The following is a 21,867-nucleotide window of genomic DNA, read 5'->3' as shown; positions in this document are numbered from 1 at the left end:
TTTAAAACTTTTCAGTGGCTTCCCATTGTCATTAAAAGCTGATCGGGTCCCTGCCTCCCTCGCCCTTCCCCTGTGACTCCTCTCCCCGTCTTTGCAAGACCTGTGGTCTTGTCCTCTAATGGTTCATTCTTTCTTACTCAGGCCTTTTGCAGGAGGACTCCCTGTCTCAGTACTCCTGCCCACTCTTTAGTTGGCTCATCCCGACATATCCCATACTTCTTCTGGAAGTACCTTTTTTGATCTCTCATTTTAATTATGTCTCCCTCCTCAAATATTGTCCAAAATACCCCTCCTCAAGAATAGGCCAGAGCTCTCAGGCTTTTTTCTTCTAATTTCCAGTCATGCCTTAGAATTACATATTTCTTTGTGTGTTTCACTACTTAACATTTCTCTGATGAGACTGCACACTCCCTAAGAGAGGAAGTTGCCTCTACATTTTTCTCCACTGAACCCCTCTAGGCCTTGTAGTCTGCCTGGCATGTGGTGGCTGATGAATAAATATTTGTTGAAAGAATGAATGACACTTAGAGTAGTTAATGTAAACAGTGACGGTCTTAGTTCTTTTCAACTTTGAAAACTCCACAGTGCCCAGTCTCAATACTCTCTGTGCAAAAGACAATGTGTGTTGAAATGAATACAATTGAACTTCCACTTTCTTTTTCTCTTCTTAGTTTAAAAGAAGGCTGCCATCACCTTAGTCCAAAACAATGATGGCTCTAGATAGCAAAGTAATGATTGCGCAGAACAGTTGTACGATGATTTGTAACAGCGTGTCAACTGACTACTGTTGTAGAACCAGTATAGCCGCAGATAAACAAGTAAACAAGTAAACTCACATCGCTCTTTACTGGATGGCTACCTACAGAATCAGACCTAGCCTCAGGGTAAACACCCCTGACAAAACTGGAATTGGTTGAAATAGGGTTTTACTAGTTTTTGCTTTTTGAACAGCCTTGTCAGAAATAACAAAAGCCTCAAAAATGAGTTCGCCACTTCATTTAATTAGTCTCAGAACACATAAGAAAATATCTTTCTACTGGAGTGTTTTTAGTGAGAGCCGAGTAGAGCCAGATGTGGATGACTGAAGGATACACAGTCAGAATTGACAAAAGGATACATAGTCAGAATTGAAAAAATCTACAATGTGCTCACCTCTCGTTTTTTGCTGTAAGTAGAATTTAAATGCAACTGCTGTTTTGGAATTTTGTGACAGGAAGATGCAACAATAAAAAACCAAAACAATTAAGGGGAACTCCAAAGAATTAAAGAGCTAGGGTAAGGGGTAGGGTCATAGAAGGTCATCTGATGTCATTTAATCCAGCCCCTTGTTTTCAAGGAATTTAAGCAATTACAAGTGGTGTTTAATTAGCTTGATAGGAAGTAGTTTATCATTATAGTAAAACCAATTCTCTTATGCCATTGTTTAAATGTATTGTGTTCTATTTGTTTTCAATGTGGTTATGGTACCTTCCAGTATAGAGTTTTTGGTTGCTCACTTAGCTGACCTCAATGCCTTTGTTCTTTGGAACTCTTTTGTATTGGGGCAAGAGGAAGGTTTATGTCACCTACAACTAACTCTATAAAGTCATTCATTTATCCATCCATCCATGCATCCATAATTTATTTTATGCAAGCTATAAAACAAAGACTGGTCAAACAACAAAGAGTCATTGTCCTCAAAGAAACTGAGTCTAGAAGGAGAAACAGACAAGAAATACATGTCAACAGGGAGATAAATGTTATGATGGGGGAGGTACAGAGTCCAAACGGGGGTCTTGACTTAGAAAGCCTCTTTTCTTCCTCCTCTTGCCTCATTATTTTTCATTTAAAGTATTTTCTGAGTTTTATTCTGGTGCTAGGCAGGGCATAAGGCAAAACCATGCATGTATAAGACATGAAGGCAGGGCAAGGCGAGTCTTGCTACAGGAACTGAAGAGAAAGACAGAATCTCAGAGATTGACAATCAGAAGATTTTCTAAAGAGGTGTTTGAACAGGACCTCAAAAAGCAGGGGCAGGATTTGGATAGACTGATTTGTGGGGTAGTGAATAGGTTGGACAGAAAGTCAGAAGGTTCAGTGAAATAATAAGGCATTAGGAAATTATTTGAATTTTGGTTCCTATTTGCTTTCAACTGCCAAGCATAAAAACTTAAAAATTCCCCAAATGTACCCATGATTTAAACGCATTCTTACAGAGATATCTGTCTGCACAGGATCTCTTCTTTTTGAAACACCTCTCCTAGTAATTCTGCCCAGTCTTGGTGGTGCAGGTGGGCTGAACCTGCTTTGCCCTCTGTGACCTAGTCCTGAGCAATCAGAGTGTTTCTTGTATCCCAACCACCGCCACTGATCAGAGATGCACACTGGACCTAAGGTAAGCTAATTGGAGTCTCCTTGGCAGAGTTGTCACAGAAGACACCCTCAATTTCTCTCAGATTAAGAACTTGATGAATGATGCAGGTTTTGGCTGCCAGTGTCTTTCTCCTAGAAAGAAGCTTCCTGAGAATGAGGAACACAGCAACAGGCTGAGCTGAGGGACAGAGAGATACATAATTCAGATGACTGTGAACCTGTAGATCTTCCCATTCCCAAGATCCACCCTTCAAACCTTCACGAAACTACCGATCCTTTAGTTCCCCTCCTCCCCTTTTGGGATTACATTAGTTTGACAGGAATTTTACAAAGTACCACCGAAAAAGTCCTCATACACAGAGTTGATAAACTGCGTTGACACAAGGGGAATTTTCTTGGATGGGTTGGTTTAATCGGCATTAATAAAAATTGACACTTCAGGTTAACATCTGCCTTGGCCAACTTTTCTTTCTTGCTGAATGGATGGCCTAAATCAGCAACTGCGTTAAAATGATAAAACCACTGTAGTTACAGTACATAGCCAAGTGGATGTTTAGACTTCTATTTTTTAGATCAAAGCTACAAAATTCTTTTAACTGCTGTTCACCATGATTATTTCCTATATTTTAGGTATTTGAGTCCTTTCATTCTTTGGAATCCTGAAACAGTTTCCTATCAGCTCCTAGAATTCTACAAGTTACTCCATCCACATCTCTCCTTCCCCCCAGGCCAGCGGTAGTCTGGAGAAGAGTCAAAAAATGTGCTTTCTTGAAAAATGAGAAACTTCTAATGAGTCAACATGTCTTTAGTTCCACTACCAAATTAGGAAGACTGTCTGTCACAAGTGATATCTAAAGATGACCCTCCTTCGGGATTTTTCCCCACTATAAACTTGTTTGAACTGACATGAAGAAAAAAAAATGACGATAAATGCAGGAATGCAGTGGCTCCTGAAAAATTCTACTATCTTCAAAAATGATATCAATTTGCCTCTTCATTTTATCTCCACGGGCAACTTTGCAAGAGTCAAGGCTGGGTGGTGCTCACTGCAGGAGTATGTGTTAGCAAAGCTAATTTCAGCATCTGTATAAAAATTTCCATCAGTTGCTTGCTGCTATCAAATATCATACTACCTGTGAAAGCTCTTTGACAGATTGCATTTTAACTTTCTGCTCTGTTTTTTGATGAAATTGAGAATTATATTTGCCATTCACCTTGTCTATTGGGTTCTTTTTGATCCTACTTTTGACCCTGCTAATGTATCTTTAAGTGCCAATAGCAATTTTGCATCTGTTAATAGTCATCCTAGGTAAGAATTTCATTTTCTATTTCAGTAGACTTCCATTGGTAAAAATGCCAAGTTTCCATTTATCAGAAATATTATGTCCCTTTTTTCCCTCTACAAAAAGAAATTAGACAGCCATAAAAGTTAAATGGTGTAGGTCGGCCTGCCCATCTTTACACAAAAGTTCAAGGAACAAATATTTGAGACATAAGGAGAACACAGGACTTTAATTTCATCTTAGTTTTTTCAGTATTATACACAAAAGAGTCAGGATTTGAAATCAGGCCTTATTTTTCTTTCTTGGACCAGTGAATTTTATTTCAAACTTCATTAAAATGCAGTTCATTTATAAATTCAATTCTCTTTATAAGAGTAAAGCATGGTCATTTTAGAAAATTCATAAATTAAACATTTTTTACTACAATTATAAGAGGTATTCTTTCTTGCAATTGTTAGAATTTCATAAATATAAAGTTGTGCCTTTTGCTTTTGTCAAACAACTACAGAAAGTGAAGTTTTAGGTGTTATTTGATAAATAGTACTGCATTCAGCTGGAGCTAAAATTTTAAGAGGAAATGTAACTGTTTTCAATATTTATGTGTCTACAATGTTCCATGTTGGATTTCAGGCCTTATTTGTTAAAGCTTCTGGATTCAGGCCAACAGGTGTTTACTAAGGGTGAGGCACTGAACTAGGTGCTGTTGAAAGAGACTTTCCTTTTTTTCTGCATTCATGAAGCTGGAAAGATGTAAATCTGAGCTGTCTGTTGCCATGTTTCTTGTAGTACATAGTTGTGATTTGAATGTCCTGCATCTGAACCCCCTATGTTTAGGAACTCACCTACCTTATGAATTTTGGTGGGTGGTGGAAATTGCCTCAATATTAAGAAATTGAAAATGCTAGCTTTATCAGCATTGCTTTCGGCAGAGATCTAGGCTTTGTCAATTATAAGGACCTGACTTAAATGTCAACTTGCAAGTTAGTGACACAAAGACAAGACAAGAAAGGACTCGTCTCTACCTCTGTGGGAAGGTGGTGGAGGCTAAACAAATTTGACTTCCTTCCAACTGCAGTAGCAGTTCTAGGGTCTAAGGAGGCCTCTGTGCTCAGTGCCAGCAGAGTCAGCCCTGGAAGTCAGCACTTGGTCATTGGGGCATTGTTCTTGGCAAGGTGGCCTCGAATCAGAAATTTTGTGAACTACCTAATACTCTTTTTTTAAATTAATTTTTTCTTCCTAAATCTTTTTTTTTTTTTTTGCAGTGGATTCTATTGTTGGAGACTAAGAACTCTGAGGAATGCACATTCTTCAATTTACATTATGAAGAATGTCATTTGCAATTGGAGAGTATGACACCACTATACAGAAAGTGGAGTCAAGATGGAGGAGAGTGATGTGACAGGACAATTTGGATTCTTAAAGGCCCTGAGACCAGCTTGAACTCTGAACTTCCCCTTCCAGGAGCTAACAAATTTCCACTTTTGTTTGAGCTAGCTTGTGGTGAGTTGTCATCTTGCAACTAAAAGTTCTTGGCAAACATGGATGAAAGCAAGTTAATATTATGTATCAGGAATCTCAAAAGGATTCATCCCCTTTGACCCAGTAATCGCTTTTCTATTCTTTGGAAATAATTTAAAATGTTAAAAAACCAAAATAGTGGGTAGAATTAAGCAAATGGTTGCATAAGAAAGTGCTTCTAGAAAACAACTGCCATGAAGTTGGAGCATCTTGCTGCTCATTCCATGCTCAAAGTTTTCATACCTTTCGCTTTACATTTGAAAGGTTTTTCTTTTACTGTCACCTTAGTCATCTTCTGTCTTTCTGTATAGCTTTTCCCTTGAGTCTTTGGAAACTGCTCTTTGAGGTGTGAGATTCTAAACTACAAAGGAATTAGAAGAGTCACTTGGCCCCTGCATGCGTGGTAGGTAATTCTGAGGTGACAAGATTTACACAGGTAACTCGACTTGAGAGAAATTAATTTTAATAATGCCATGTTAATAAATAAAAAAGGATACGTGCCATGTGTTGGCATAAGGGAGGCAGGGCCATGGAGTTTCAAGATGAACCAGCATAACGTGTTGGTCAAAAATGTGAACTTGGAGTTAGTCTACATGGGCAACTTTGGCCAAGCTACTCAGTACTCCTGAGCCTCAGTTTCCTTATCTGTAAAACAGTGTTTCTCTGTGAATTAAATAAGCTTTGTGGGTAAAATATTTAACATAGGCCTTTGAAGACTGTAAGGGCTCAAAAATGTTAGCTATTTTTTCTGAAAACCTTTACATGTATATATATTTTTTTCCTTCAAAACATAAATGGAAATACTTCTGCATCATTTGCAAATTTTGTAAAATATGAAGAGCACACAGTTTAAACTTGAGATGTTGAAATCCTGAGACTCAGTGACTCTGAGACTTTTCCCATAACCGTAGTAATCGCTAACATTTATTAAACACTCAGATACATTTCATGTCACATGATTGGTTCTCAGCTAAGACAGGATTAGAAGCTGACTTTCCTGAATTTCTGGCTCTATTTTTCCCTACCTTTAATGGACAATTTTGCCTATCCAGGTGACAGCTTCTCAAAATAAAATGGAACGTAAATATTTCATTTTGGCTCTGTTTACATTTCAGGAAAAGCAGACGAGTTCTGGATCAGAGCTAGTCATGCCTCCTAATAACATATCTCCCCAAGTATTCTGCTCTTGCATACTTGCTTCCTCCCTCAGCCTTCCTCTCTTTTCTCCTCCCTTCCTGGTTTTTGTTGCCCCTGTCTAGATTTCACATGTTCCTTTTCTGGCATTTTCCTTCCCTACCTTCCTCCTTGCTCTGACTCCATTTCCCCCTCTCTTGTCTCCCTCTCTAGTCACCTGAAGATGACTACTTAAATCCTTAAATTTCTGACCAACTGGCACCCAGTTAAGACATAGCATATCATTAACATGGAGTTGGATTGGCTACAGGTTACATTATGCTCTGTAGGTTTATGAACAACATTGGAGTGGTGGTGTTGGTGCCAATAGGAACTGACCAGTAATGGCAGGCAGTACAGGGCTCCATCAGGCTCCAAGGGAACACTGTATTTGTCTTGATTGGCCTGACTGACCTGGTTAAGAGCCCAGTCCTTGGATGCAGGCAGACACACTTCAAATCCTACCTCTGGCACTTCTGAGCAGTTTCCTCATCTATAAAGTGAGATAATGCCTTGGACCTCCAAAAGTTGTTGGGAAGATTCAAGGAAACCATGCTTATTTCACCCAGTGTCTGGCACATGTTATGTGCTATGTGATGGCAGTAGTTATTAAGGTATTGATTAGTAACTATGTCTACCTCCTCTCTGCTTCTCTCTTTCCTGATCCCTTTCTCCTTGCGCAAGCAATCAGGATATGTACTCCACGTGATGAAGTGTGTTTGATTCTTTAGTCCTTGGGATAGTAAATGGAACAGAGAAGTGAAGAAACCCAGGATATATCTCAGTCACAAAGTTGTGATTGTGAAAAAAAATCCTAGTGTTTCGAAACTTCAGAAAACAAAAAACAAAACAATAAAAAGCAGGTTTAATAGCAAATATTTTTCCTTTCTGATACAAAAGGAAGAAAAGCGAGAGAATGGGAAATCTTTTTGTTTAAATGCAGGTTCTTGCATCCTGGATCCTTTTAATAATCCCTCAAGAGGAAGAGAACTTTGCCATCTTCTCCACTCTTTAATCGGCCTATTCCTTTTTCCTTCAAGCTTGGAGCCAATCTACTTGGATTTCCTTCATCCATGAAAATTCACCACGCCAAGGAGAAATTTGAGATCCAGAAGATAATATCTCCTGCTTCCCCAGAGACCTAGGAAGGGAAGTCTTCTCTTCTGCCCTTCCATTGCTCTGCCTGTTCTGTTAAGCAAAGGTCCCAAACCCGAATCTCTGCAGCTTTTCCTTTCTCATGTCCAGGCAGCTTGCTAATATCACAGCCGAACGCCCTTCATGAACAAGGCTCTGCGGAGTTCTATTCCTGTGCCATGCCCACTGAATCTGCTGCATTGCCTTGGCAACCGATTGAAATAGTTCCATGTGTGTGGCGATATCACCCTTAATTCTGCAAAACCAGGGCAACCTGCTTGGAGGGCTGCTGCGGCATGCCAGTTAGTTAATGTTCTCCATTCTGGTTTGACTTCTTTTTTTTTTTCACCTCCCAATTACCTCTGCATCCCCTGCGAGCACCTACATGCCATTGTTAACACACCTGGCCTTAAGTCAAGAAACACCCTTGTCAACAGGAGAGGGGCTGGAAGGGATCCTGGGGACAAAATGGCTAGATTGTTTCCTTTCCTCTAGCCTCAGGGAGGACACCAGGAGCTCCTCAGCCATGAAGTGCTAAATCTAACTACAGTTTCTTGCAATATGGTGAACATTACGCATTCGGTAATTAAATATTTATTGAATGCTGGTTGCGTTTCGGGTACTGTGCCAGGTACAGAAGAGACAGGACACCTCCTTAACATCATGGAGCTTATGCATGCTGTGGAGGTCAGAAGGTAGCACTGGGGACTCTGGGAACCTGAGGAACTATGGCCCCTGGCTTGGGATTCGACACAGAGGGCTGACTTCCTGGAGGGGTGAAGGCTACACTGAGACCTGAAGATGGGTTGCTGTCAGCCACGTGGGCCAATTTCCCAATTAGGTGAATGGTTTCATTCTGGCCTTCTCCAACACTGACAGTTTGGCTGACACCCTTTGCTGGGGTGGTTTGCTTCAGGCACCCGGGGGTATTTGCCTTACTTCTCCTTTCTCCAGGCTAAAGTTTTCCTATATGCCTTTGAGGGAAGGGTAACAGCAAATGATCCAAGTTTTCTCACTTCTTCTCTTGGCTTTCCATGATGAATAAGGGATGGTGGCTGAAAGGCACATTTTCCAAAACTAGCAGCATTAGGACCAAGATACCAGGACTCACCACCCAATGAATGTGCCTCCCGGTGTATTCCGAGGTTTGCAGTCCTCAGTCATGGGTTTCTGTGAATGCCTAGATAATAAGGACTCAGACCACTGGCATTTTTAAAAAGTGCAACCTCAATAACTACCCTGAACACAAACACAGGGATGTTAAATTTGATATGTAATTATTTTCTTTTCTTATATTAACATTTATTGAGCACAGATCTCTTATGTGTAAAGTAGGGAAAATAGTAGCACCCATCTCAGTGGTTTGTAGAAGTTAAGTGAGGTTCTGTAGGTCAAAGTGCTTTACCCAGTGCCCAACACATACTGAGTCTTTTGTTTAAGATTTATTAACTGCATCATAATTACTAGTTTACATGGCTGTCTCCCAAAAGACTATGACTCTCTGAGGGCACGGATCATGTATTACTCAATTTTATTCTTCATTGGAACCCAGCGAAGGGTCTTACACATAAAAGGTATCCTGTACATGTCTGGTGAATGAATGAGACATCAAAAATAGTAATAACAATGCCGCACATTTATTGTCACTGAGTTTACTATACGTCATGCCCTGTGCTAAGAACTTTACAAAAATTATCTTGATTTATCCTCCAATGCTGCCATGATGACTGTTACCCCCATGTCTATATCACAGTAAAATAGCCGTCCAACTGCACTAAGGGTGGTAGTTATTTTAAAAGGTTAACCTACCTGAGTGAGTACAAGCAGTTAACCTTTACTAGGAGCTTGCTTTGTCCAGACGTTGTGCTAAGTATGTTACAGGACATCACCTCATTAGATCTTCCCAATGAGCCTATGAGATGAGCTTGCTATTTCCATTTTATAGCAATGACGCTCAGAGTCCTTAAGTAACTTGCCCAGAAGCACATAGTCAGCCAAGACACATGAATGAAGAGCCTTTGTTCTGAATCACAGCGTTATCTTGTTTACTTATCTCATTGGAAGTTTAAGGTCAGAAGCAGCAGAAAAATTTTCAAATGATACTAAAATAGAAAGAACTTTTAAAAAATGTATGTGTAATACAGCTTTACATTAAATATTACCTTTTAAAAAAATATGTGTACCAGAGGGCAATGGGGGGTTATTGTTTAATGGGTAGAGAGCCAGTATGGGATGATGGAAAAGTTATGGAGGTGCATAGTGGTGATGATTGCACAGCGATGCAAATGTGCTTAATGCCACCAAGGCAAATTTTATGTTATGTATATTACATATATATGATGTACGTTTGCACCATGAGAGATTTGGGGGCCATGTTCCTACCTGAAATGCTGCTTTCCCTTCATATAGGAGGCCACGTCAACTCAGCTCATAACTCAGTGGCAAATTCTTTCAGAGCCTCTTCCTATCTGTCACTGGTATCCATGTAATTAAGTGTCAATTAACTCAAGATGAAGCAACTCCCCCAAGATCAAAGGAGCACCTGAAATCTGTTTAACCATATATGGAGTGGCATTTACTATCTTCGTAGTTTAACCACATATGGAGTGGCATTTACTATCTTCATAGGGTTAGCAATTCAAAACCACGGCCCACTGTGTTTTCAGGAGAGTACTAGCTGTCACTAAAAAAGGTATTTAATAAGGTAATTCACATCTGGAGTATTTCAGTCACCACATGACTTGATGCCTAATATAACATGCTACTCATTCTTTACATAGTTCTGTGATGGCTTGACTCGTGAAGAGTTCATTTCTGTATCATGAGGACTTAGTCTATGATTCCATGAAGTGTACCAGAGACATGAACATGTTCATTTATTTATTCATCCATTCCAAAAATATTTTGAGGTTCTTAATATGGGCCAAGTTGTAGGCTGGGTACTCCGAGCACCGTATTGAGAGATAAGCCAAGTAGCCTGTTCTCCTTGTACTTGGAAAAAAGATTGGAGAAATGAGAGAGATCTGAGGTGAACTCAGCTACTGTTTGAGTCCTGTGAGCATCCCTGGTATGAGCTTATAAAGTGTGAGCTTTCAAGACAGAGCCTGGCATAGAGCAGGCACTTAGGAGCAGCCCTGGCTTATGAGCTGGAGATCTGGAGTGGTGTGATCCTGGGGGCTGACACGGATCCAAGTTGTAGGAAGCTTCTCATGTCAAATGGACTTGTCTTTCCTTGCCTATGTTCTATCACTAACTTTGGAGTCGCTGGCTGATGTTCCTGTATGCTAGGGTTATCAGGAAACCTGACCATTTCAGTGGAGAAAAATGACTGTCTTCCAGTGAGGAGGAGGCTGCTCCTCAGTTACTCAGTAAGCTCAGCCATCTGCCTGGAGCAGAGATGCCCTGCTTGGCTGCACTGAATCTATCAGGTAGATACAGCTCCTCGGCCACGTGGTGACATGCAACCAGTTTGGCTACAGAGAGACTTTATTACAGAGTGTAACTGACATGTGCCTTCCCGTAGTGGTTTTGAAGCAGGTAGCCGGGAACCCAGTCTCTTCTCCAACTGTTTCCTTCTTCCCTCCTGCAATTTCCATTCTATTCTACATCCTACCTCACCTTTCCTAGCACTCACATGCCCAGAATAGACCCTGCCTTTCAGACTTTGACCATGTCCTTCTTGACAACTAAAACACCTATTTTTTTCCAGGAAGTTTCTTTTCATTGGCCAAGTTTCATTCTCTCAAACTGAACCACCTTACTGCCTGATGTTTTCACAAGCCATCGTTTCTTTAGTCTAAGAATTCTTTGTCTTAATCAACTTTATTGAGTTGTAATTTCTATACAAAAATGCACTCTTTTTAATTGTATGGTTTTATGAATTTAGGCAAACCTAGGTACCATCACATAAAACATTTGCATTACCTCACAAATCACTATAGTTTATACCTTTGTCATTTCTAGAATTTTATATAAATGGAATCAGACAATATGCTCTTTAGTAAGACACTCTTTTTTTCACATCTTAATGTTTCTAAAATTGGATGTATCTTACAGTGAATATCTTTTTTCCTTTAAGAGTTAGAACTAAATGATACATCTTATAATGAATAGTATTTATCTATACATGCATGTGTGTATACATGTGTGTATATGTACATATGTATATATATATATGGATTAGTTGGTTTTACCATTAGACAGTAAGCATTGGGAAGGTGAGAATCTTACTTTGCTGTGTAGATTCCCATGTGCCTATAGCTGGACACTACCAATAGGAGCTAAATAAGTACTGCAGAAGGTGGCGATAGGGGGTTTCAAACAGTTTTCCAAAAATATCTTCTAATGGCAAGAACTTGCCTAAAACTCTTCTTGGAATGAGTCAATAGTCTGTAACTACAGTAGGGGTTCTCTTTGGGGGCTCAGTTACCTCTGCATTAGCATAAGACAGAATCTCCCAAAATTCGTCCCATGGACAATTAATGTTACTCAAGGTGCTCGTAAAAGGGGGAGGGGTGCCACTGTTGTGGAAATTTGGGAAACATTTTTATTATAATCTACCACTTAGAGACTCACAATTCACTAGCATGCTAAAAGTTCTGAGAAGTCCTACAGCCAAAAAAAAAAAAAAATTAGATGTTTTAATCTCAAGTTTGTTTGATTGTGGAGCTTTATGAAATATCCATTAATAGCTTAAAGAATACACTTTGTGAAAGACTAGTCTCATACATAAACATGAATTACAAAATGAGAAAGAAAGAGAGACAATTAAGAAATTGAAGGGACCTGTATTTGAGTTGGTGCCAGCTAAGCCCAGAAGTATGAATGGCATGGATGAGGACACTCTTCCTGAGTCAAGGGCTGAACGAGCACTTTCCCTCAATCTATAATCTCTCTATAGTATGAAGGGACATGTGGCACGCAACCTTTCCTAAGAGGAAACTAAGCAACCCCAAAACACGCATTGGGCCATCCCTTAGGAGACATGCCCCCAGTGCACGTGCTGGATAATTGAGGTTGAGTAAAGAGAACCCCGTGCTCCACCCATCTGCCTAAGCCATTCCATGGAGGCCGAGCTGTTGTGTTTGTCCACCGTTTGGCCACACACCTTTATCTGATGAGAAAGCTGAAGCAGGTAACGATGGCTCACTAAAACAGAGAGGAGCCCCTGTGCAGAAATTACCCTGATCATTTAAACGATGGCAAAGTCCTTCTCGAAATAGCACAGAGATGAGGCAGTACACACAGAGATGAGGCAATCAGAGTGGGCCAGGTGAAAATCAGGCAGAGACTAAAAGAAATATACAAGAGCTCCCTTTCATTTTTGAAATATTATTTTAAATATCACCATACAAGAAAATTGAATTTTTTTCTCTTGGTTTATATTCCTATGAATTTTAACACATATTTAGAGTCATTTAACTGCCACCACAATCAGGATACAGAACAGTTCCATTAACCCCATAAATCTCCCTCAAGTTATTCCTTTATAGTCACATCTTCTCCCAACCCATAACTCTTAGCAACCACTGAAAACCACCATTTCCATCACTACAATTTTGCCTTTTCAAAAACTCCCTTTCCTTTTGCTAGCCCCTTTACTTACTTTTTAATGGAGGTCTCTGCATGATTATGTGTGGATGGAAAGAACTCCAAATTCAATGGCAGCAGTCTTTCTCTTCTAATGTTATTGTTTGGTTATTTGCTATTGCTAACGTTTATTAGCATCTGTTATGTACCAGGCGCTTGTACTAAGCTTTTTACACACATTGTCTCATTTTAATTTTACAGTAGCCTTATGATATATGTATACCATTGTCATCTCCATTATACAAATATGGAAACTGAAGGTCAGAGAGGTTAAACGACTTGCCTAAGGCCTCACAGCTATCAAATAATTGAATCCCAGTACAAACCCAGCTCAAGCTGACCACAATCCTTAAACACTACGGTACTCAATAAAAGAAAGGGGATTGTCACTAAAAAGGAGGCATAATGAGAGAGGTTAGGGGCAGAGCCAGTTTGGGGCCATGTGGTTATTTAAAAGGTTTGCAAATGTGTGTGAAACTGGACAACCATCTGGATCTCCTGATTCTTGATCCCAGCTCCTGCCTTTATGCCTTCTTCCACCTGCCTCATGTGGTCCTAGCTGACCCAGGTGGCACCTGCCTGCTGTTTCCAGGGGCCTAGGATGGTTTTAGTTCTCTTGCAAATTTAGCAAAAAAACAACGTCTGTGTCATAGCTCTGCTGCAGGACACAGCAGCTGAGACCCAGAAATGGGGCTCAGATGCCGTCTGGTTTCTACCCAGTCTCAAGTTCCCCTATGTGCGTTCTGACCTCATTTTCCCCCTCGGTTGCTTGCAACACCAGCTGAAAAAGTTTCTAGGACACAGCTACGTGGTCTGTGTGCTGGAGGTGGCAGGTGTGTCTTTGCTGAGATAGGGCATGTGAGACAGGAATGTATGTGGTTGGCCCGACGCTTCGCAAAGAAGGGAGAAAGTCCAGCCCGGCAAGACCCAGGGTGGCCACGTTTGTGTTGGGGATAGTGAGAGGCAGGGGAAAGGAAAGATAGAAGTTAATGAGGAATTGGTGACCAGGTTCTTGCCCTCCATATTTCGCTCTTTTGAGCTTGCTATTTGGGGAAGTGAAGGTGGCTCGCCAATTTCCTCCTAGAATCAACTTATGTGAATCATGGCCATGGATCATTTGGAGACAAACAAAACAAGCCAGAAATCAGGGTACCAAGGACCATCTCTGGAGGACACCTCAATTAATGATTAAAGGAGTGAAAGAGGGTGTGTAATTTAGATTGGAAAGTGTTGAGTCACTTCAATAACAATAACAACTAATATTTATTGAGTACTTAATCTAAACCAGTCACTGTGCTAAGAGCTAATTGACATGAATCATCTCATTTATTTCTCACAGCAACTCTCTCAAGTAGGTATTACTATTACCTCCAATTTACAGATGGGGAATTGGATGTCCTGAAGTTTAACTGACTCACCCAAATAACACAACTATTGAGGGGCAGAACATTTGAATTCTGATAGCTTTCAAACCTAAGTTTGCAAATACTTAGCTTTATTGCTTTACTGCCCATCTTAATTCAGAAATATTATTAAAGGGTAACAGAATAAGGAGGAAAGAAATCAGCTATTCAGGAGTCCATAATCTCAAAGGCTTGCAAAGTTCCTTTGGCCTGACTGCAGTCTGGGAAAGAAGAAGAACCAGTGAGATTTACAGTGTCCAGAGCCCTCCAGGAGTCTGTTGATCTTACCTGCTGGTTTGACATAATTGCATGCTGTAGAAACCTACAGCCATTTCTCAAGTTTTCTTTTTACACAATAGGCTTGGGAGGGTTTTAGACGGGTAGGCACAATGGGCTATTTTTTTTCTCTCTGGGGCTGGTACCGTGAAGTGTGATTACTGGTCCCACCCTGGCATACTGGCTGGCACAGGAAGCACCAGGCTTCTTTGAGCCAACAAAAAGATCTCAACGAGCTTGTTCATTAGAGGAGCCTAGGTGAGCAGAACAGACTTTGGACTTAAAGAGCTCATGGACTTTCAAGGTGCTAGGTTAATATCAAGTCCTCTGGAAGAGGTGTTTTACAAAATGGTACCCTGTGACAACAGGTTATTTATGCCTTCTCTGGGGAGTACTTTATACTTAGCATTTTCCTGACCTGGACTCATCATAGACTCAATAATACCTATTACACTCTCCCATGTTTTGTAGAATGCCTCATGCACAGCAGGGCACAATAAACAGTCAATAATAATGTTTACTGTGATCATGATCTTCCAAAAGCCTTTCATCTAAAGATCTCAAAGTGCTTTGCAAACACTAATTAGTTAAGCCTCACAATGCCTGTTTTTACAATACATTTTCCCATTTTGCAGAAATTTAAATTGAGACCCAGCAAACTTAAGTGGCATGCCCAAAGTCATACAGCAAGTTCAAATTAATGATAATGATGATGCTTTGCATTTTATGTAATGCATATGCATTACATGGCATACGTTTTCTAAAGTGACATGTGTATATTGTGAAGATAATTTTCACACTATCCCAGAGGAAGGTGGGTAGCGAGTATTATTAACTGTTGACTGGACTGGGTAAACTGAGGACGAGAGGGCAAATAACTTGGTGAAGATCTGACCGAGGATACAAGTCCACTCCTCTGACTCAGAACAGAGTGCGGCATCCCAGACAATCCTCAGTTCTCTGAATTGAGGGATGCACAATTGCTTTCACGCTTACAGGAAAGATAGCTATACTGGGGGGAGGAGAGCAGGTTGCAGAATGACAGCCATATTTACATCCAGGAACGGGCTTGTTCATTTCCCCATTGAGAGAGGCAAAAGAGATGAGATGAGGCCCTTTAAGAAAGGCAGGTTCAGGAAATGAAAGAAACGGGTGGTTGGGGGTGGTTGCCAGCTCTGTTCCCTTGCAGGGCATCTTTACTAGACTAGGTCCTGCCTGAAAGCAGGAGTGCAAAGGGACTTGGTTCTGTGTTTCAGCCTCATGGACAGGACTTGGTCCAGTGAGGTTTGGGGGATGGGCGCAACGCCATCACTGGCGCCTTGGTCTGATGTTACAAGTCTCTGCGAAAGAGTTCCAGGGACATGCAGTATCTTAACGGCTGTCTCTTACGTATGACCAGCTCTCATCCCCACGCCCCGTCCAAGAGGGACCTGGAATAGCCTAGGGTTCAAAAACTTGGTAGCTGTGGATCCATTAGTTGCTTCTTTTCCTTAGCAACATAGCCACATCGAGAAAGATGAAAACATGAACAAAAATACCCAAAGGCGGTAAGGGACTTGCCTCCTCCCAGTCTGGCAAGATTTTCTTAGTGAGTAATGATACTCTATCAGGAGGCAAGTCAGACTCTGCAGGTGGGGGAGGGGAGAGGTTGCTGGGTCTTAGGAATTCAAAGGGAGATTTGCTGGCTGGAGATAGAGCCCATTCTTTATAAACAAGGCATGTGTGAGAGAAGTTTGCTACCCCACCCCCATCCTGCCTTTTCCAAGCCTGTGGATTCTGACTGATGGCTAGACCTAGGGCTAATAGGGAGCCTTCAAGAAGAATGCCAAGCCCTTTTCTGGAATGTGTTCACACATCTAAGCACAATGGCAATAAAAAGTTTGCAGTGAAGAAATCGCACCAATGCCCCACTTCTTGCTCTCATTTCTGAATGTTTCCACACTCCCCTACTGCATGGGCGGCCTGAAGGTGCAGTGAACCGAAGATGGGGTGAATATTTTAGAAAGCTATCCTGAATGCATATCACAAGCCCATTCTCCCTCAATGGGAAGGAATCCGGAAGGCCTCCCACCACTGTTACTCTTCAGAGCCTGGAGTCCTGGGACTCAGCTGCCAGTATCAAAGCTCGCTTAAGTAAGACTTCACGGAATGCAGCTTTGACTTTCTAAGTATGCCAAGGACCCAGGCCACAGTTCACTATGTCCACTTTGGCACACCGACTCCTGGGGTGACAGTGCAATAATCCTGCTGGCCTCACGAGGACCACGTCCTCCTTTCGAGACGTGCCCTTACACAGCTTCCCTCAATAAGGCTCACGGCCAGGTTGGACAAAATCCTGAGGATGTGCCTGCACGGCTGGACAGAGTGATCACACTGTCCAAACACCCAAAGCATCACTGGGTGATAGACCATGTGGTTCTACTGGGCCGTTTGTTTCATTGCAGCCGCTGATGTGCATTTTATGTGTGTTTTATTTATTTTGTAAAGTAAGACACATCTGCGGGGCTCCTGTACACATCTGCTGTACTGCAGAGCCCAGGCTTTCCTATCAATCACTCCGCCCACATACACGCTTCCCTCCGGCATGCTATTCGGGCGTCAAGTGTCTTGATAGCTTTGAATGAATTATGAATGAACATTGTCATAATAGCACTTTATGACTGGGGGTGGGGGTGGAAAAATGGATTTTGGTGAAATTCAAACAAAACCTGACTATTGGAAACTTCTCAGAGATCCCCAAAGCAACAAGCAGTTGGGTTTGTTTTCTCTCTGTTCCCCATCCTTCGTGCATTTTCCATGCATTGGTCGGCCTCAGAAGAGCAGAAGCGAAAAACCAAAAATATAATCAAGAAGGTTTTCCTTGTCCTACTACCTTTCGGATAAGAAGCAGGAAGAACTGCAAAAGATTTAACAATTCTAAGAATGATTAGATACGCTCAGGAATCCACCAAATTTCAGTTAAATGATTGCTTCCCACAGAAACTTATATCTGGAGAATCCCTGGCAGCACCTCTTTGAAACATAACTAGATAATCTAACTGCTGGCACACACAAATCCAACCTCCGAGTGGGCATGGTATGAACAAATAAGGTCTTTCTTACCCCATCCATGTGGATTCTGATATTAGGCACAAGCCGGAAAGGGCTGGACTGCAGACTTCTGAGGTTAGTCCTGCTTTTCCTGCTGTCCTGTGAGGCCAGCACACCGGGCCTGCGAAAGGAGCCCCCTCTCCCCGTGCTCTGGCCCGAGCGCACACCATCCAGAAGACGCACGAGCAGCAGGTTGGCCGGCAGTGCCTCGATGCTGCAAAACACCAAGGTCCTGCATTCGGGGCACCTTAGTTCCTTGTGGGCCTTGAAAATCCTCTGGAGACATGGTTTGCAGAAGGTGTGCTGGCAAGGGAGGACTTTGGCCGTGACATCGAGCTTTTCAAAGCACACAGGGCACGCCAGAAGATCAAGTAACGTCACATCATCCATCTTATTTTAAAACTCCAGTCCTGACCCGGAGAGGCAGGGTCCACATTGTAGGGTCAGCTGAACCAAGGGGGCAGAGCTGGTCTCTTGAGAGTGTCAAAATTCCTGCCTGTTTGAAGGAGAAAGGAAGAGAGGAAAAAAAAAAAATGTGACTGCTCTGAGAGATATATCCCACCTACATGGAGGCAGTGTCTCATAAGGCAGTTTGCAAGTACTTTGTTCCAGCACTCAAGTTTCAAATGACTCATTCTGATTCAGTGCTAGCAGGTATAAGACCCAACTCCTGTCTTCTGGAGGACCCCGAGGGGGCATTCAGCATAGCAACTGACTGACTACTTATTTATTGCCTCTCTGTACAGAAGGCAAGAGCAGGGAGAGAAACCAGCCTGCTGAAGTGGAACACCCACTCCCCTCTCCCAGCCAGGGATCGAAGGGGGTCCTTTACCCATCTCCAGACAGTCTCAATTCTCAAGTCAAAGCCTTCTCAGAAGCAATTTCTGTGAAGCTAGCCACTATTCTAGATTTAAGTTTATCTATCATCTGCAGCACATGCAGGCAAGTTAAGTTTATGTGGAAAAGTTTATCTGAATCTCATGCAGATGTAGAAATATTTCCTTCGCAATGCATCTTCCCCCATCATCTCGTTCTAACAATATACAAAAAAACCACTTCTACTAAAAACCCATTTTCAATGACAGAGACAATAGCCTCAAAAACAATATTCCTCCCACAAGACAAAGTCTCACAGCCTGTTTAGTTACGTTGACAATTATTCTTAATTTCAATGGAAGCAGACAGGAATTCTGAATTGTGGTTACAATCTGAAAAAAACCCGATGTGGCGGCGTATATAGGTGTGTGTGTGTGGGAGAGGAGGTTGTCTTTATTCCAGAAAGTTTCCTTTTGGATGTCTGAAAAGAAGTCACTAGTTTAGAAAAGTCTCCTGGGAATAGGTCAACTGTCCCTCACAAATGCCAAGGCTTAGATGAACACGGCAGCCCGGAAGGTTCAGCAGGAGAGCGAGTGGCCCCACTAGGAAGCAAAGCAGACACGGCACACCAGGATGAGAGATGGCGCCTCACCTTCCTGAGACAATCTCCAAAGATGTCAGCGCTAGGGACGTGTAAGGGGCCACTAACCTTGAGCTTGTAATCCCAGCTGAGTTCAGCTCAGCACAAGCCGCTGTTTGGCCAGGCTCCCTCCAACTTGCTTCCTTTTCGCCAAGAGCCTCGCTGCCGCCGCCGCTCAGAAAACTTTAACAACTCCAGTCTTACCCATTTCAAGGGATCGCCTTACCCAGCCCTGTTAACCCTTTCACCGCTGGGCGGCCACCAGCAGTTTTGAGTTCACTCTTTACTACGGAGCCTTCCTTTATGTAACAGATTATAAGGGGCAAAATATGTCAACCCCTAAGGCCAAGTATTTAATTTATAGGTTTACCTTTCTCATTTTCTCTCCCATCCAAGAAAATGAAACATGATCAGTTATAAACATGCAAAGGTGCTTGTGTTTATTTTAAACCTTTATAAGGATTTCCTGAAAAGGTCAAAGATATTAATGGTAGCTAGGATAACAAAGATAAGCTGACCACCTAAAAGTACTGCTCCTTAAAAATCATAGTCAATCCTCGAATTTAGAGATTTGAGGGTGGACTTTAGGGATCTTTCTGTTCAATCTCTTTAAATTAAAGAAAAATAGTGTCATGGTACTACATACACATCTTTGAAAAATCAAAGCACAGAAGGGCTTTACAATAAGGAAAAACAATGGTCCTAGCTCTCCCCCTGCCCCCTATTCACTGGAGACTTTTCACAGCCCCAATAATACTTATATTTTACTTCTTGATTTATCAATAAAATATTTCATGTAAAGTTGCAAAGGTATTTAATAAAATAAATAATAATAATAATATTACTTAATACCAGAGTAGTCCTTATCTGTGCCAAGCACTATTTTAAATACTTTACCTCTATTAACTCATTTACTCCTTTTAGCAACCCCATGATACACTACTCTCTTCTTTACCTTCATTTCACAAAGGTGGAAACTGAGACACAGAGAGGTTAAATAATTCATCTCAGGAGTGACAGCTAGCAAGAGGCAGGTGGTCTGTGCTCTTAACTACCATGTCATATGGTGATACAGCTTTAAGGAGAGGAGAGATGGTTGAAGGGAGCTACACCTCATCTGAGATGGCAGGAAGTCAAAAGATAATGACCCACATTTACTAATCAACTTATTTTGCAGAAGAGGCAGCTGTGCCCAGAGATCAAGAGTTGCCCAGTGAGTTAAGGGCAGAACTGGGACTAGAAACCGAGATTTCTTTTCTACTGTATCTTCCTTCTCAACATAAGGGTGACACTCCTTTATAATGCAGAAAGCACTTCGATACAACTCCTCGGGCAAATCTTAAGAGGGGGAAAAAGAGGCTTGAGAACAGATTATGGTGGTTCACATGTTTTTCAAAGTTCTTCCATGTTAGTTCTGAAAAAGCAAACACGCGTGACGCCCAAAACAAGGGAGAGCTTTAGGATGGAGCAAAGTCAACTTTCATCTGAGCACGGAGGCCTAATTTGGATATGTGTCAATTTCAGAGATGGTTTTTAACTTTTTATTTTCAATCTGCCTTTTATGGAGGGTTTTTTGAGCTTCAACAACATCACATCCCATTCTATTGCCTGCCTCTAATTAATTTCCCCTTTTATAGAGTCCATACTCATCAGGAAGCCTCTCATAGTGTGAGGACCTTGTTGTCCCTTACTCTGTTTCCCACTTGATAAAGCTGAGCTCTCTCCTTTGTGAGCTGCCCTGCATCCTCTCACCTTCTAGAAAGGTCTGTTCTAGTGCCGGAACTCCTGCTGTGGGGGTGGAGAACACGCTCCCTCTTTCCTGCTCTTGCTCTTAAACACTCTTTATCTCCCTTAGATGCCTAAATCCGCACCTCTATGCACATGCACACACATGCTTGCATGAGGACACGTATGTAATCTTAACAGTAACATTGATGGAGCACTTGCTGTGTGCCATGGACCAGTGCCAAGACTTTAAACAGATGATCTCATTAAATCTTCCCAATGAGGTAGGTGCTGTAACTTTCCTAAGGTTACAAAGCTTACCATCTGAACCCAGGCTGGTATAATTCCAGGGCCTGTGTTCCTTACCATGATTGCTTCCCATGTTATAGAGTCACGTGCCTGTCATAAGTATATCCATATACCTATGTTGTATATATCCACACACATTTATGTATATTGTCCATATTGCACATACCAGCTGATAGCAGGGCCAGCTCACAACAAAATGATGAAGTCGAAAGAGCCCAAGCTCTCTGTAACCTGCTCAATCTCATGGTTTCTCCATGCTCCTGTCTGGACAGTGGTCTCAAAAAGCTTCAAACCCTCTCATTCCTAAGAAAACAAAATAAAACCCAGCTCTGTCCCAGGAAAGCAGGATAGAGTCAGTGGGCTGCTCTGCGCTAGCATATTTGGCAATTGAAGATGCAGCGGAACAGAATTGTGATGATGGATACTAGTGGAGGGCAGAGAAAGTTTACACTGAACAGGAGGGGTCTTTTAGCACTTCTCAAATCATACACCCTGTAGGTGGTCCCCAACGCCACCCACATATGAGGTTAGTCTTGGTGGAAATTCGAGGAGAAAATTT

General features: G+C 41.7%; 1 protein-coding gene across 3 annotated transcripts in view; it reads right to left on the bottom strand.

The window, feature by feature from the left end:
- The window catches only part of SH3RF2 (SH3 domain containing ring finger 2), a 112,647-nt gene extending 93,104 nt beyond the window's left edge, over window positions 1-19,543 (bottom strand). The window contains exons 1-2 of one of the 3 annotated variants that reach the window (XM_011367473.2): window positions 19,287-19,543; window positions 17,831-18,314 (exon numbers count right to left, since the gene is read on the bottom strand). In XM_011367473.2, the coding sequence (XP_011365775.1) occupies window positions 17,831-18,208 (378 nt within the window). In that variant the 5' untranslated portion in view covers window positions 18,209-18,314; window positions 19,287-19,543. The remainder of the gene's footprint in view (window positions 1-17,830; window positions 18,315-19,286) is intronic. The other 2 variants (XM_023534892.1, XM_011367472.2) reach the window with 2 other exon arrangements.
- Window positions 19,544-21,867: the final 2,324 nt, after the last annotated feature.

The sequence above is a fragment of the Pteropus vampyrus genome, unplaced genomic scaffold, assembly GCF_000151845.1.
Source record: "Pteropus vampyrus isolate Shadow unplaced genomic scaffold, Pvam_2.0 Scaffold134, whole genome shotgun sequence".
Lineage (NCBI taxonomy): Eukaryota > Metazoa > Chordata > Mammalia > Chiroptera > Pteropodidae > Pteropus > Pteropus vampyrus.
The sequence above is the reverse complement of the archived record's forward strand: the minus strand, read 5'-3'. Positions and strand labels throughout refer to the sequence as shown.